General features: G+C 38.8%; 1 protein-coding gene across 1 annotated transcript in view; it reads left to right on the forward strand.

Moving 5' to 3' along the window:
* Nucleotides 1-15,645, forward strand: part of MXI1 (MAX interactor 1, dimerization protein) — a gene marked incomplete at its 5' end in the record, with an annotated part of 127,858 nt that overhangs the window by 88,856 nt on the left and 23,357 nt on the right. Inside the window, 2 exons of the mRNA XM_007941545.2 lie at nucleotides 11,902-12,016; nucleotides 12,801-12,972. Coding sequence (XP_007939736.2) covers nucleotides 11,902-12,016; nucleotides 12,801-12,972 — 287 coding nt within the window. The remainder of the gene's footprint in view (nucleotides 1-11,901; nucleotides 12,017-12,800; nucleotides 12,973-15,645) is intronic.

The raw sequence follows: 15,645 nt of genomic DNA on the forward strand, positions 1-15,645 counted from the left end.
TCTGTTGTCCTCTCTGGGTTCTCTTTTCCCGGCTTTCCTAGCTGGTGGGGCTGGGGCCTGGATCTCGCCCCTTACCTGGATCCCTGGCTGTTGCTCTCTTCTGTTGTGCCCTCTGGTTTCTCTTTCCCCTACTATACTCAGATAGTAGATTTTTTTTTTTTTTTTTTTTTTTGATAGTCCTTTTTTTTTTAGTAAGTATTAACTGTATAATAGGGACTTACTACCCTAGTGAAAAATGAAAATTGGGCCATTTTTAGATCAGTTCTTTGATAGTCCTTTTTTTATTAGTAAGTATTAACTGTATAATAGGGACTTACTACCCTAGTGAAAAATGAAAATTGGGCCATTTTTAGATCAGTTCTTTGGTACAATACTGCTCTTGGGCCTTAGTAAGGAGATGTTAAGGGCATGTTTCTGTGATACATAGGTTGTTGTAATTGAAGGCAACCATAATCGTTTACCCTGCACTATCCATTGGTGTCACTGACAAAAACACACTCTTTGGCATTTGGATCATCAGTGTGACCAATTATGGCATTTTTCTCTAGAGTTGTAATGTCTGTATGATTTTTCTATCTTGACTCACTTTACTCCAGCTTGATTCACAATTATCCCTTTACAGAACAGCAGAACAGCTTGTATTTGGCATAGCTGTAAAAAAAATCACTCTCTTCTAAATAAAGTTCTTTTCAATAAGAAATTTCATCTTTGCAGTTAAAACATTTGTAAACATAACACAATTTGGATAGAGCTGAACGACTTTGCAAGACTGCTATTTTTGTAATGGAGTAAGATTTTCCTAAAGAGCGATTTGGTGATACTGGACTCTTAGAATTCCCTTGAAAGTAATTGGAATTTAGTGTTGTCTGTACTGGGTCAGATGAAGAGGTGGCAGGGGTCTTCTGGCTTGCAAATTTTGGAAGACATTCATGTTTTTAGAAGAAAATGCTGAATAAGTTTTGAGTTTTATTTTTTATAATTTCCAAGAATCTTTAATATATATCTTTTCTTCCCCTAGATAAAAGAGATGTTGGTGATCTTGAACAATGCCTCAGGACTTTTCATTGTGTAGTATCTAAATGGAAATGTAGCCAAAATGGGCAAACTTACCTTCTAAATTCTTTCAGCTTCTTTAATTAGAGCAACAGTTTTTATGTTGCTCTTGGTGAGATAGACTTAGGTGAGAGAGCCCCACAACCTGCCCTGATGAAGGATCAGGATTTTTACTGGCAGAAGAACCAAACCAAACCCACTTCTAACAGAGTAAATCTGTCTTATATGTTTCCTCATCCTGTGTCATCTTCCTTTTTCCCAAATCCATAGAACTGCATAGTTTTTTCAGGGCTTCTTTTCTAAGGAGCTCTAGTGGTGCTGTGGTTAAAACGTTGGACTGCTAACCAGAAGATCAGTGGTTCAAACCCACCAGCTGTTCCACAGCAGGAAGATGAGGCAGTCTGCTCCCATAAAGATTTACAGCCTTTGGAAATGCTATGGGGCAGTTCTTTGTCCTATAGGGTCACTGTGAGTCAAAATTGACTTGATGGCACTGGGTTTGTTTTTGGGTTTTCTTCCGAGCTATTTGTGGCTATCCTTCTTGGACAGAAAGCTGTAATAGTATTGAGTTGACATTGGAATCATAAAATAAACACTAGATCTCAGATTCTTCTCTCATTTAATCTTGTCCTGGGCTTATCTAGAAGAAGAGAGCCAAACTAAAATTTACACAAATATAAATAGAAGCAAGTCACAAATTATAATATTGCACTCCATTCATAATCTGAATGCATTCTTTTATTTGATAGAAGTTTGCTTTAAGGAGACTACTGTAATTGTTGTTAACCCGTTCAACACCTTTTCTTTTTCAGAAGGATTTTAAAAAGTAAAATATTAAGGCATGTTCACATTATGTTGCCGAAGAGTGCTCGTGTGTCAGTGCCCTAAAAGACAACACTGACAAAATGTCTGCCTTATCAGGGGAGAGTATGCTCAGGATTGGTGTCAGATGCTATACGAGGCTACTTCCCCAAGTAACTCAAAAACTTACTCTTCAGTTGGAACTTTTGTGGTTGGAAAAGAATATGTTAATACAATATAATGAAAGAGAAAGATTGGAACAGCTCAGTAGTTTAGAAATAAAAAGATACACCAGAACATTAATTCTCTGTCATCAGGACTGTGGCATATTTAAAATTCTTGAATCCTAATTTTTCCAGAATTTCCAAAAATTAATGAATGCCTTAGGATTCTTTTTTTTTTTTTTTTTTTTAAAAAAAAAAAAAAAGAAGACCTTGGCCAACAGCTATTATTTTGTTACCCCTTTCCTACTCCAAATTTACTCTCTTCCCCAAAAAAGTTCATTTTGATTTTTGGGAAAATTGTGCTAAAATGGGACTTTAAAAATAATCACTGGTATAGAAATTGTTAAGTGGCAACCTAATTTGCTGTGTAAATTTTCACCAAAAACTCAATAATAATATAGAAAATGGGGGGAAAAATGATCACTGGTTGGCTTGACCGAGTTGACAGATGTTCAGCAATGCCAGACCGTTTTGCCATCCAGTGATCAACGTGGCTTACCACTTGTAATTATTCAGCTTTCCATTTCAGATTACTCAGATTCAGTACAAATTGGTAATAGTCACTTTCCAGGGATGTGTTAATTTTCAAGCCAGAGTGCTCCATTTACTAAAAGGTGTCTTTCCTCCAAAGTAAATACACTCCCTTAAAATGAGCTATTATACTAATCACATGTTATTAGGGGGCCCATTTTTGAAGGCATTTTGAAATTTTCATTTTATACTTCTGGGTGAACAGTTCCATTACAGAGCATGCTTTGAGCGTGCTGTTCGTCCTGTGTGGGATCGCCACTTCATTAGAGATCACTAACAGTATTTCTTCATGTTCTACTGTCATCCTGAAGTATAATTTGCATATGTAGAAAACAGTTGCACTAGACTGAGAGTAGGAATGGGCCTGTGAGGATTAGACTTAATTTTTATGGATGAATTACTAATAATTATTGTATGTATTTTGTACATAAAACTAGAGCATTGTCTTACAGTGTTATCACTATGTCTCAAATCTGACTTGCTAGCCTGGAGGAAGTTTGTTTGGGTTTCAAAATGTACTTTACTCCCTGGTAGCTGGCAGGGTGCAGTGGTATTGACATCACTGCGTTTCAAACAGAAAATTCACAAGTAGCTACTGTTGTGATTGCAGATTGCCTTCCCCATCCCTGTGAGAGAATGCTTTTTCTTTTGGACAGCAACACTTCTCAGCCCCTTAGTACCATTCAGTCAGCCGACGGGGGCTGCCGGAATAGTGATGAACACCAACAAAAGGCCGAAGAGTAGAAAAACTGTTAATAAGGCAAAAACCCTTAATCCGTTTCCAATTGATGTGAAAGATAAATAATTAAAAGAAAAAATTGTCTCCCACCCACAGCTAAGTTTTGACAGTAGGCCAGGTTCAGAAGATAGAGCGTGATCCCTCTGGAGAGAGGAGTATCCTTTCCCTCCACTCAAACCCCTGGAGAATTGCCAAAGGAAAATAAGCTATTTTGTATTTAGAACAAATTGCCACTGTTTTCTCCAGTGATGTAGCCCTATTTCCCAGACTTTGAGACTTAGAATACAGAAAGTTCTTGTGTGACCTAAGAAGAAATATAGTGAATGAATGATCAAGTTTTTACTGAATTCTCATAAACAGATAAGGGAGGGGGGTGTAGGCATGAAAGTTAAATTTAGCACAGCATGGACGTCAAGTGAGCAGTTTTTGTTAAATCACTTTGGAGATTGGGTTCCTTGTGGGAGTTCCAGTGAAGAACATATATTTCTGGCACAAGATTTTAATTATTATTTTTAAAATAAGACTCAAAAGTCAAGTCTTCCTTAGAGATGAATGGAGGACAATAAAAAATTTTTGTTTGTGTCCTGAATGATGTGTTTTAACTGATCAGCAGTCCTGGGGTCTTGTAAAGCTATTTATTCAGTCTTTGTCTCCCATGTATCTTGGAATATTCTTGTATTTTCCCTTCTTGTACCTAAGTTTTCTTAGCGATTTCTTTTCTGTTTTCTCCTTCATGATTGCTCTTGCCATTACAAGTGTTATTATCACTATTTAAACAACAGCTAGAATAGGAGGCCAAACTTAGAATCAGTCAAATTTTCCACTTGCTAGAAGGCTTGTTAAAAAGGTCAGGAAGTTGAAATTGGTAACAAAAAATGGCATTTAAAAAGTTGTTGTTGTTGTTTGCCATCGAGTCAGCCCCGACTCATAGCGACCCCTCCTTGGGTTTCCGAGGCAGTATCACTACGGAAGTAGGATTGCCCAACCTTCTTTCCGAGGATTTAAAAAGATGGTCTGTGAATTTCATTTGACACTGTCCTTTTCGTCTCCCATCACTGTAAGTAATGTAACAGCCGTTCTTTTGTAAAGGCTACAGTTCTTTGACCCTCTGTCTCACTATTGAAAGAGATGGTGATTCTAGTTAGGAGTTGGGTTGGAGACTGTTGTTTATACGTAGTGGGGCTCACACTGAAATTCACTGATGACCACACCTACACACACAGAAGTACCAGGGGTTTAGAGTTCTGGCATTCATAAGCACATTTCTCACAAATGTTGGCCTGGGAGCTGATTATACTATTTGGGACTCCCATTATTGATTGTTACCTCAGCTGTGGTGAGTTGAAGAGTCCAAGGAACATCCGCTAGAAATTAACTTACATCCCTCCTCCTCACTTACTGTATGCCAGTGCTTCTGTTTAGTACTGGAAGACCTGAAGTGCCTAAATGTATGGATTCAGTCTTATCTAGAAGATAACTAAAAATTGTGCCATCAGTGTAAAACTCAAGTATGGAAGAAAGGAAGGCCTCGCAGGAAAGGGAGTATTTTGGCTATGGAGTGTTCGTTTGAAACGATTTTGGATGCTCAGCAGGTGGGCAGTGGAGAGGAGGGCATTCCAGGTAGACAGAAGCAAGGGCAGACGCACATTGGGTGTGTGGAAGAGGTTTGGTATAACAGGAGCAAGGTTATGAGAAATGGGAGACAGCTGGAAAGGAGGTAGGCAGAGGCCAGACTATAGAGCATCGTCAAACAGGTAGAGGTGGCTACTGGTATCTTTCTAAAATCTTTACAGCAGCTAGCTCCTTGACAAAGTGCTGCTCACTGTTTACCGATGATGATTGTTAGTCACTAGATGGCACTTCATCTCTTGTTATCTGAGTTGTGAAGCCAAAATAAAATTTCAGCCTAAGTGGAATCTGGGTAGTTTGAGAAGGAGTAGGCTATTTCGTCATCATTAGTTTATTAAGTGAGCAAATGAGTCAGTGAACCTCTTCCCCCCTTTCTTTCTCTCCCCAAACATTTGAAAGACATGATCCCAGCCATGATACAGAAATGATGTTCTGAAGTCCAGAACTCAGTAGTGACCCATAGAAGTCGGTTCTAGCAGTTTGAACATAGATTCCTGGAAGTCCTGGAATGCAGTGTGAAACAATGTAGCATGGAATTTATTTGAAGTCTTCTTTTTTTCTTAAAAGTACATTCTACATTATTTGTGCTTGTTTTTTTATCTAAAGAGCCTTTGTTCCGAATCTGTGAGGAAAATCAGTGACTTCTGAAAGCATGCCACATTTAACCCTTTGGCTCAGTGTTGACTACTCCTAAGGGTGTGCCTTTACTGCCTGAAGAACTGCTTACATTTTATTAGAAGAAAGTGGTTTTTAAGTCTTCAAAGGGTGATGACTCTCAACCTTTCCAATTTTAATTCTTATTTCTGTGTAGATGAGCCCTCTGTAGAACCCAGGAGTCCTTGGATGGCCCAAATGGTTAAGCACACAATGACTAAACGCGCGGTCAGACCCAACCAGTGGTGCCTTGGGGGGAAGAAAAGGCCTGCTGATTGGCTTGTGTACAGATTACAGCCAAGAAAACCCTTTGAAGCAATTTTCCTTTATAACACACGGGATCACGATGACTTTGAATTGACTCTACAGCAGTGGATTATTTTTTATTTTTTTAAGGTTGACAGTGTGTCACAGTAATTTATGGAATTTATAACTGTATAACACTTATTGATTGTCCTGTTTGATTATTTTGCAAGATACCAGGTGAATTAAGAGGAATATTAAATGAAAGAAGATTCTTTCTGAAAAGTAAGCAGAGTAGGAGGGTCCCTGCTGTTTTGAGTTTTTATTTCTATTGTCACTGAGCCCCATGACTTCCATAGTCACATCTGATGCTAAGGAAAGGCCACTTGCCAAGTTAAAAAACAAACAAACAAACAAAAAAATTCATTGCCGTCTAGTTGGATGCGACTCATAGTGACCCCTCCTTGGGTTTCCGGGGTGGTATCACTATGGCAGTAGATTGCCCAACCTTCCTTCTGAGGAGTGGCTGTTGGGTTTGAACCGCCAGCCTTCTGGATAGCAGTCAAGTGCCTTAGGCACTATGCTACCAGAGCTCTTAGGAATTAATAGTTTGTGTATTTTCTGTGAAGAAGATAATACATAAATTGTAAGTGTAACGTATAATTATCAGATGCCATTTTGTGATAATAGTTTGTCTGGCTTTCTTATTTCACAAACAGAAGAAGCTGAACAGCAGACTAAGACCACAGTGTAGGAACATATACTCAGGAGCGCAGTGTCGATGGACTTCATCCTTGGTCTCTCTGGATTTTTAATGTTCTTTTCATAATGTCAAGAAAATGAGGCAGGAAGAGGTTTCTTTTGTTTGCTTTTGTAACTTTGGATATGTTCAGAAGATTCTCAGCATTAAATTTCAAAGAAACTTTGGCATATAGAATGTATAGGATAAGCTACTAGCTGCTGTCATGTGCAAGAGTGTGTGTGGGGTGTTGGGAAACCTGGCCACAAGCCACTGCAGCTTTAAAGAACATGTCTGAAGGGAGGACTCGCAGCCCATTGCATAACGTTCGGCAGAGAGGAAAATACAAGCTCTGTCCCCATCACTTTACTTGCTTTCCAGTTTGATTTAGTTCCTTGGCAAAGTCTTGGTGTCCTGTAGTGGAGGAATGAAAGACAAGCAAGTTCCAAAGGAGGACCTGGCCTCTGGGGACATCAGCAAATGGGTGGTGTGTGGAGCTGGGCCAGGGTTAGATTTCTTATTGTTGTTGGGCAGGGGAACTAGAGTTTCCAGAGACAACTTGAAAAACGTCGTTGTATGATAACTTGCAATGCTTTTCTGAAAGAGAATTCTTCCCTCAGTCCTCCCTCGACACAGTGTGCTTCTTGTGGTTGATATGCCTGTGTGCTTTAAAATATCACAGCTACAGGGAGGAGGAGCCATTTTACAACAGAATAATTTCCCCTCCTGTTCTGTGATACTTTAGTTTGGCCGTATTGTTTACAAGGTTTGAAATCAAAAGCAGCATCTGTTCCTTCAGGGAAAAACAATCCCAGTCTACCGAAGTAAAAGCCAAATGGGCCCTAATTGTTCCTTTTTCCATGAGGGGGGTTGCCCTTATTGAAGGTATGGGTAATTTTGACAGGACCCTTCTCTTTAGCAGGGTTAGTGGCTGGGAATTACCCTTGCCCCTGGGTAAAACTCATTTTTAAACAGACCTCAGACGTCTTTGAAAATAAAAGTCTATCTCCATTCTCTAGTCCCTTCCCTCTCAGCAAGTAGACTCCAGTTTTCTCTCAGATGCCTCCTGCTGCAGTGTCTTCTCTGAATTGTTCTTTATCGTCACTCATGTAAAATTAGAAAGAGTTCAGCTTTATAGATTTTGAGCCATCCACATGTTGTGAAAGTCAAGGAAATGTTAACCAGGGGGCTAAAGTTTTTCTCATTTTCCATCAAACCTAGTTCCATAAATTTTACAATATCAGGTATTTTTCTACTGGCTGTTTAGTGTTCATCAGACTATCCAGCAAAACATCCTCAACTTTCCCCAGCCTTCTTTCCCTACTTAGACTAGAGGTACAAGACGTTTCCTTTCATAAATCCGTATTTTTTGTATCAGCTTCTCTATTTCTTGGAGACTAGAAAAGTATCACTGTTTGATATTTCCATATTTTCTCAATCCGTAAGGATTTTCAAGTCAAACCAAGCCTTGTTATCTGTCTACTGTTCTCTTTCCCTTCCCCCAAAACCTTATAGCCCATGATTTGGCAAGCCCATACAGGAGGCTTCTGAGCTACCAGTCACATGAAAATGAAGGCAAGAAAAGAAAGGACCAGATGGCATCAAAAGATATGCCTTTCTAGGTCATTGGTGGTTAAGCTTGCAATCTGGTTACCAACAGGGAGATTATGGGGGAAAGGGTGGAGAGAGTAGCCCCATTGTAAGGGAAGAGGAATTTTGCTACACAGTTCTTGTTTCAAGAATTTGCTGGAGAGAAAAAACTTCCACATCAGTGCGAATGGTTTTTCTAGTTTAACTCTTTACAATTTAGAGTCACAGGATACCGTTGCTCTTGGAAGGGAAGGTGGTGCATTTACCTAAGTGGCACATGAGCACACATGGAAAACTGCAGTATTTGGATGGAGGCTCTGAAAATTATGCTCCCCCTTGGTCAGCTGCTGTCCTTCAACTGCCATTGAATTGACTCTTTGTTATTCTACTCTCCAAATGCCTGATCTACTTACCAATAAAAAATGGGAGGAAATGACAGTTCCCACAGCTACACCTTTCCCCGCAGGGAAGCAGAAGACTTCCCCACTCCTCCCTCACGCTAGTATCTGTTGTGGACTGTGTTTACGGAATATGGAGAGTGGCATCTCTGGCCTGTGTAAGACATGGTATCTCAGGGTGTGTTTTCTTGGCTTAAGCTGTTATCTTGAAGCAGATTTATAATTACTTAACTGAAGTGGTTACTAGAAGGTATTTTGGAGGGCATTCTGCTTTCTCTGTTGATTCAGATATTATTTAAACCTTGACTGATGGTGTAGTGGTTAGAGAGCATCCAGCTGCTAACCAGATAGTCGGTGGTTTGAACCTGCCAGCCATTCCATGGGAGAAGGATGAGGCAGGCTGCTTCTGTGAAAATTTATAGCCTTGGAAACCCTATGCGGTATTTCTACTCTGTCCTGAAAAGGGTTGCTGTGAGTTGGGATTGACTCTGGCCAAGTGGGTTTTTTTGTTTGTTTTGACTCCTTTGGTCTCAGTAGCTCTCAGTTTGACAGTGCTGTCCCAGACCTCCAGATTGCTGACCAAGGCTGATATTTCCTTAGCAAAGTCCGACTCAGTTGTTTTCTCTTGAATGAAAGAAACTAAGGTATTTTAGTTTTAGGTTTAAACTTGGTCCCAACTTGTGAAAACTTGGGTTCTTCTGATTACCTGGAAAACCCTTATTTTTTCATTTAGACAAATCTAGTCCTGTGAGTCAGATTCAACTTGATGGCAGTGAGTTTGGTTGGTTTCGGTTAAGTCCAAAGTTAAGTCTTAACCTCTTTTACAAGTCTGCCTTCTCTCGAGACAGTCTCTCCTTTTAATTAAGATTCTGTTCCCCTTGATGTCTGTATGGCTTATTTCACTATGAAACAAAAAATGTTCTACTCTGCAGTCTAGATTGTAAAATGTTGGAGTTTACATATCTTCTTTACTGTTCCTTCTCAAGCCTCTGAAATAGTACTTGGTACACAAAAGTCATGTAACTAACAAACCACAAACCACTGAGTGACTAATATCTAAAAAGAGAATATAGTTATTTTAATATTACGTTAGTTGATTTTAGCCTAGGTTAACAGAAAATTGACCTATACTTCTCTTTCCTTGACCTGAATCTATAATAAGGAGCAATTTTGATGTTTCTTAAACCAAAATGTAAAAGATATTCCCTGTATATATGGAATTTCTGGGTTTAAGTAATTTGAATAAAATTGACAAGCTATTCTTGTGGGAACACAATTTATAATTTTTCTTAAATTTATTTTTGTTGTTGGTGTAGCAGAACATACATCAACTCAGTAATCTCTGCATGTCCAATTCGGTGACATTGACTGCATTCTTCAAGCTGTGCTGCTTGTTAACTTTTACCATTGCTTTGTTACCTTTTTTTGGGTGACTGAATTCCGAACCCTCTTGAGAGACTGTAATTATTAGCAGGAGAACTGCTAGTCTGTCTCTCTACCCTCCAGTCATATCATGAGTACAGTTGTGAGGCATAACAAAGAGTTGAAAACCACTTACAGTGTGTGTTTTCTCTTTTTCCAGTCTGCCCAGCAAGAGCATTGTGTGATCATGTGACATTCTTCACCTAAGAGAATTCCCAGTTGAAAAGAAACATTTTGCTAAAGGGTGCATGAATTTGGGTAGCACAACAGGGGGAGAAGAGTGACTTTAAAATTGTTAAATCTCATTAAAGGCTATCTATTGATATACCAGTAATTTAGGGAAAATAATAATAATAAAAAAAAAAAACATTCTTTTATTCAGACCCAGGGTAGGGCAGGTTTCAGCCTAAAGCCAATGATTAGCACTTAGTTATTAAACTCAGTAAAGAGATTTGCCATGGAAATACTAATGGCCCTTTAACTACAGCTGCACGAGTGGGTGCTGGAGGAATCTTGGAGGAATCTTGACCGTTCATCAGCCAAACCCCTGACCTTACTACCTCAATGCCCTTGATTGTCAGGAACATGATTGGCTGCTCTTTTTTCCCCTCTTTCAAATTGTTAACATTTGAGAATTTCACCTGGCATTATCTCTTGTGCAGTAAGTTGGTGGGTGAGCTGTTAAGCCATTTGGCCCTCTTTGAGGAGAAAATGGAGAACATGTTTTGTTTTTGGTGCAGTTTTTGAGGCAGTTGCTAACAGTCATTTTTAGCTCTTTTAAGGAGTTAGGGGTAGCCTAACTCCTTAAAAAAGCCTTTGAGGATTTTCTTTTTATACATGTTAACTGTGGAGCTATGTCATGCCTTATGGACCAAAGATGTGGACTACTGTTGTTGGAGAATGGAATTCTGTACCCAGAATTCACTCTGATCATAGTGATCATAATTGTTTGGGGTCACAGGGAAGGTAAATCCGTGAGGCTTTTTGCTGGTATTTCAAGCCAAAAGTTCCCCCAACTTCAGAATTTCCTACAGGATGGATGGATTAGAGAAGGCAGTAATTTTTAGTGAAGGCTTTTGTTAACTATTTTGTTTTTCTTTTGCTAAGAAAATGGAGGGGAGTGGTAAGAGTGAGAGGGAAATAAAAATTAAAAGCTAATGAGCTGGTACACTTGGATATTAGGAAGCAGGAGACTATTTTATGGGTTGTTATTTCAGTGGTTAGAATTGATTACAGGGCCATATATTCTGTCTGATCCTATCTTAGCCAGTCACAGGATTTTGCTATTTCTGTTGGGTTGAATCATATTAAATTGCCATTTTTATAAGTGACAAATGGTTAAATATCAGACATTTCATATGGTTCAACCTAATAATATATAACAACATATAACACTGTTGGACAGGTGTAGGTGTAGAATGGGGGATGTGTGTATAAGTAAAAGGTGGGAGACATAAAGTGGAGATTTGTGAGCATTTTATGCGCCCTGGGTTAAAATCACTGCTCTCGCGTTTAGTTTTAGGTAATCAAACCAAATACGAGTGCCCTAGTTTACTTTCCCACCTCCATATTTATACAGTGAGACAGTTTATGAGGTGGGCTAAAAAAATAAACCATTTCTGACAGAGATTACCATTGAGGATAATCATCTGAAGTGACTAGTATTTGCAGAGGCCAACAGAAATGGCAGAGACCAAAAAAACAAGCATGTCCGCACTTGCAGCTACTTTGAAACAGAAGAATTGAGGGTGTAGTAAGATGGTTATAGGCTGAATAATGTGCAAATTATTGTTTTCCTGAAAATAGGTTTTAGGATGTTTCTAGTATAATATCCAAGCTGTGCTGATTTATTTGATTTTTTTTTTCTTTCTTTCTTAGACGAGCTCATCTGCGCCTGTGTTTAGAACGCTTAAAAGTTCTGATTCCACTAGGACCAGACTGCACCAGGCACACAACACTTGGTTTGCTTAACAAAGCCAAAGCACACATCAAGGTGAAAATTTTTACCTTCACATTTACACATGGTTCTTGGTCCTGGTTTAATGATTAGCAACGATACTTATTCATACATAACAGCTAGCTCACCATGCCTTCCATAATAACTGACCTCAAAAAAAAATTTTTTAAAAACTTACAAGCTAGTCTGATGGGAGCAGCATAACCTGATTAAACTAAATTGTTTTGACAGCATGGCCATGTGAAGAGCTGGGAACACTAGGAAAATAACAATTACCCTCCTGGTCCTCAGAAGAAAGGCAGTTGTGCCCTCTGCTGGAGCTAACGTCACTTGGCTCTGTCCCTCAGTATTTTTCCATGAAATACACTGCAGAGGAGGTTTCTCCTTCATGGCTATTACTAAATAAATAAATAAACTAAACTGAATGCCATCGAGTCGGTTCTGACTCGTAAAGACCCTCATTGGGTTTCCGAGGAGGTAAATCTTTACAGAAGTAGATTGCCCTATCTTACTTCCATGGAGCAGCTGGTGGGTTTGAACCACCAACCTTCTGGTTACCATTCAAATGCCTTAGGCACTGCACCACCAGAACTCCTCATGGTGATTACAGACTTCAAGAATTCCATCTCGTTCAAATAACGTAGCTTTCATTACATGCACACACAGAGTGAAGACAGAACTATTTTTTATATATACTCGTGTATGTGTAGGTTCACATTTTCTCTGCCATAGAAATCTTTGAGGTGTTACATAGAAATCAGTACGTTTTATTGTTTGTACTGGACTATGCATGATTGTAAATATCATTTTAACATTTTAGAAACTTGAAGAAGCTGAAAGGAAGAGCCAGCACCAGCTTGAGAACTTGGAACGAGAACAGAGATTTTTAAAGCGGCGACTGGAACAGCTGCAGGGTCCTCAGGAGATGGAACGAATACGAATGGACAGCATTGGATCAACTATTTCTTCAGATCGTTCTGATTCAGAGCGAGGTAGGCAGTGTGCTTCTTCCCTAACGAAACACTGAACATCTCTAGATAGCCACTGCAGAATGTCTGTTTGGGCAACATCCGATTGCATATACATCCATGGTCCCATAAGATGATAATAACAGTTCAGAAATCCTGATTGGAGCACAGGATGTAGTGGACATAACCAGACATAACCACACTCAACACATGTATCTCATGTCTCGTGTATACAAAGCAGTTGTGCTGCCAGGTGTTTTAATGGTCCAGTACATATACATAACCTATAGTACATATGTCTTGATAGTCATAATAAACACCTTTGATACTGGCTTATGTATGTACTGTACTTTCTATTGTTATTTTAGTGTGGGATTTCCATACTTAAAAATAAAAAGTTTACTGTGTAAAAATGGGTGCTGTGACTCATAGGCAGCAGCATCCAATCCTGTGTATTTCTCATCTCTTGAATGTTGTAGTATTCTTTCTGTTTAATTTTCTATCAAAAATAATACTGTAAAGTGCATCATGGCTCTCTTCATACAGCAAAACCAGTGCTAGTGACAGCAGCAGCAAGAGGCAAAGGAGAGGTATCAATTTGGAAATGAAACAAGGTTATCAAACAACACAAAGGTGGAAAATCGGTGAATGCTGTTGCTTGAGATTTAGGCGTGTTTATACACCATCCAAATCATACAACATCCTATTGCACAGAACATGTCATGGATGTTCAGTGATGCATGACTGTATCTGGATTTAGGGAGGGTAGGTTATAAGGCACGGTGGTTAAACCACTGGGCTACTAATCAAAAGACTGGCAGTTCAAACCCACCAGGCACTCTATGAGAGACAGATGAGGAGTTGGCTTCTGTAAAGATTTACTACAGCTTTGGAAACCCTCTCGGGCAGTTCTGCTCTGTCCTCTAGGGCTGTGAGTCAGAATTGACTGGATGGCAATGGTTTTTAGGTTGTGAGGCACTGTGGTACTGTTTGCTTTTTGTATTTTTTAACTCATCCTTTAACATTTTAGTTTTCTCTGGTCACAAAATTGTCATAGCAAAGTCTGTGTGAGCTATAGAACCTTTATTCTTTTTTTTTTTTTTAATTTTTATTGTGATTTAGGTGAAAGGTTACAGAGCAAATTCATTTTCCATACAGCAGCTCACATATACTGTCTCATGACATTGACTGCAATTTCCCACAGTGCAACAGCTCTCTTCCCACTTCGTCCCCATAGTTACCTCTTCCCTATGTCCTTCCCTCCCATGCCCTCCTGCCCCCCAAGCTATGTCCCTGTGGATACACAGCCCTTCTTTCTCCCATGATTGATCTCTCCAAGGAGTGTATCTACCTAATGTGAATGTTCAGCTCATGTGCTTATCTTTTGTTTGGCTGGCAGCCACAGGAGTGGGTCCAATTCTAGTCCTGAAGGGGGCAGCTAAGGGTCATAGTCTCAGGGGTTCCACCAGGCTCTATCAGACCAGCAAACCCTGGTCCCTTTTATTTATTTATTTTTTTAAATGATTTTGAGTTTTGTTCTACATTGTTCTCCCACTCTATCCAGGATCTCCTACAAAGTAGAGCCTTTATTCTTCAAATATAATTGTCTATTTTGAAATAATTTTAGATTTACTGAAAAATTACACAAATTGTAGAGTTCTCATATACCCTTGCATCAAGCTTCTCCTAATGTTAACATCTTGTACAATCAGTACAGTTAACATAATAATGATAGAGTATTAACTGGTGTACAGCTTTATTCAGATTTTGCTGTTTTTTCTACCATTTAATAATAGTATTAATGCAAACGCACTGCCATTGAGTCAGATCTGACTCATAGCGACCTTTCCTTGGGTTTCTGAGGCAGTATCAGTACGGAAGTAAATTGCCTAGTATTATCTAGTCCTTTATCTAGTCCAGGATCTAATGGAGGATCCTACAATTAGATGTCATGTCTCTTCTGTCTTCTCCAGTCTGTGACAGTTCCTCAGTCATTCTTTCTTGAGTTTGACACCTTTGAAGATTACAAGTCACATAGTTTATAGTGTGTCCCTAAATATGGGTTTGTCTGGTGTTTTTTCACGATTAGATTGAGGGCATACATTTGAGGCACAGAAGTGGTGTGTCTTTCTTGTACATTTTTATTTTTATTTTGTAAGTCCCTCACCCTTCATTTCACTTTCCATTTTCCCAAAACACTTGTCCTTGGTAGAATTAAAGAACAAAAATCAACCAAAAAAGAGATTGTTGGAATTTTGTTAATCTGTTTATGTATAATTCCTCCCACAATAACATAGATCTCAGAGGTGAGCTCTGATGAGTTTAAGCTTTACATTTTGGAAAACAGAGCTCATTAGATCTTCAGGATTCTAAAACATTTTAGTAGTGACACTTATTTTTAAAGACTGATTTTATGTGTGTGATCTTTTTATAATAAGAATTTTAAAAACACACAAAAATAGAATGAATAGACTAGTTGTCAGCATTCTTTCGTTGTTTGATTTCTTCTCTGTCATCCTCACCCTCGCCCTCCATATTTTCTGGAATATTTTAAAGTTAAACCTGGATCACATTATCATTTTTCCTGTAAATATTTCTTAATGTATCTTTAGTAGGTAGGGGTTTAAAAAGTATAATACCATTATAAACATTACAAAATTAATAAAATCAGCTATCATATTTCTTTACATGTTACCT

Source organism: Orycteropus afer, unplaced genomic scaffold, assembly GCF_000298275.1.
Source record: "Orycteropus afer afer isolate SDZICR_OR568_19922 unplaced genomic scaffold, OryAfe1.0 scaffold00082, whole genome shotgun sequence".
Lineage (NCBI taxonomy): Eukaryota > Metazoa > Chordata > Mammalia > Tubulidentata > Orycteropodidae > Orycteropus > Orycteropus afer.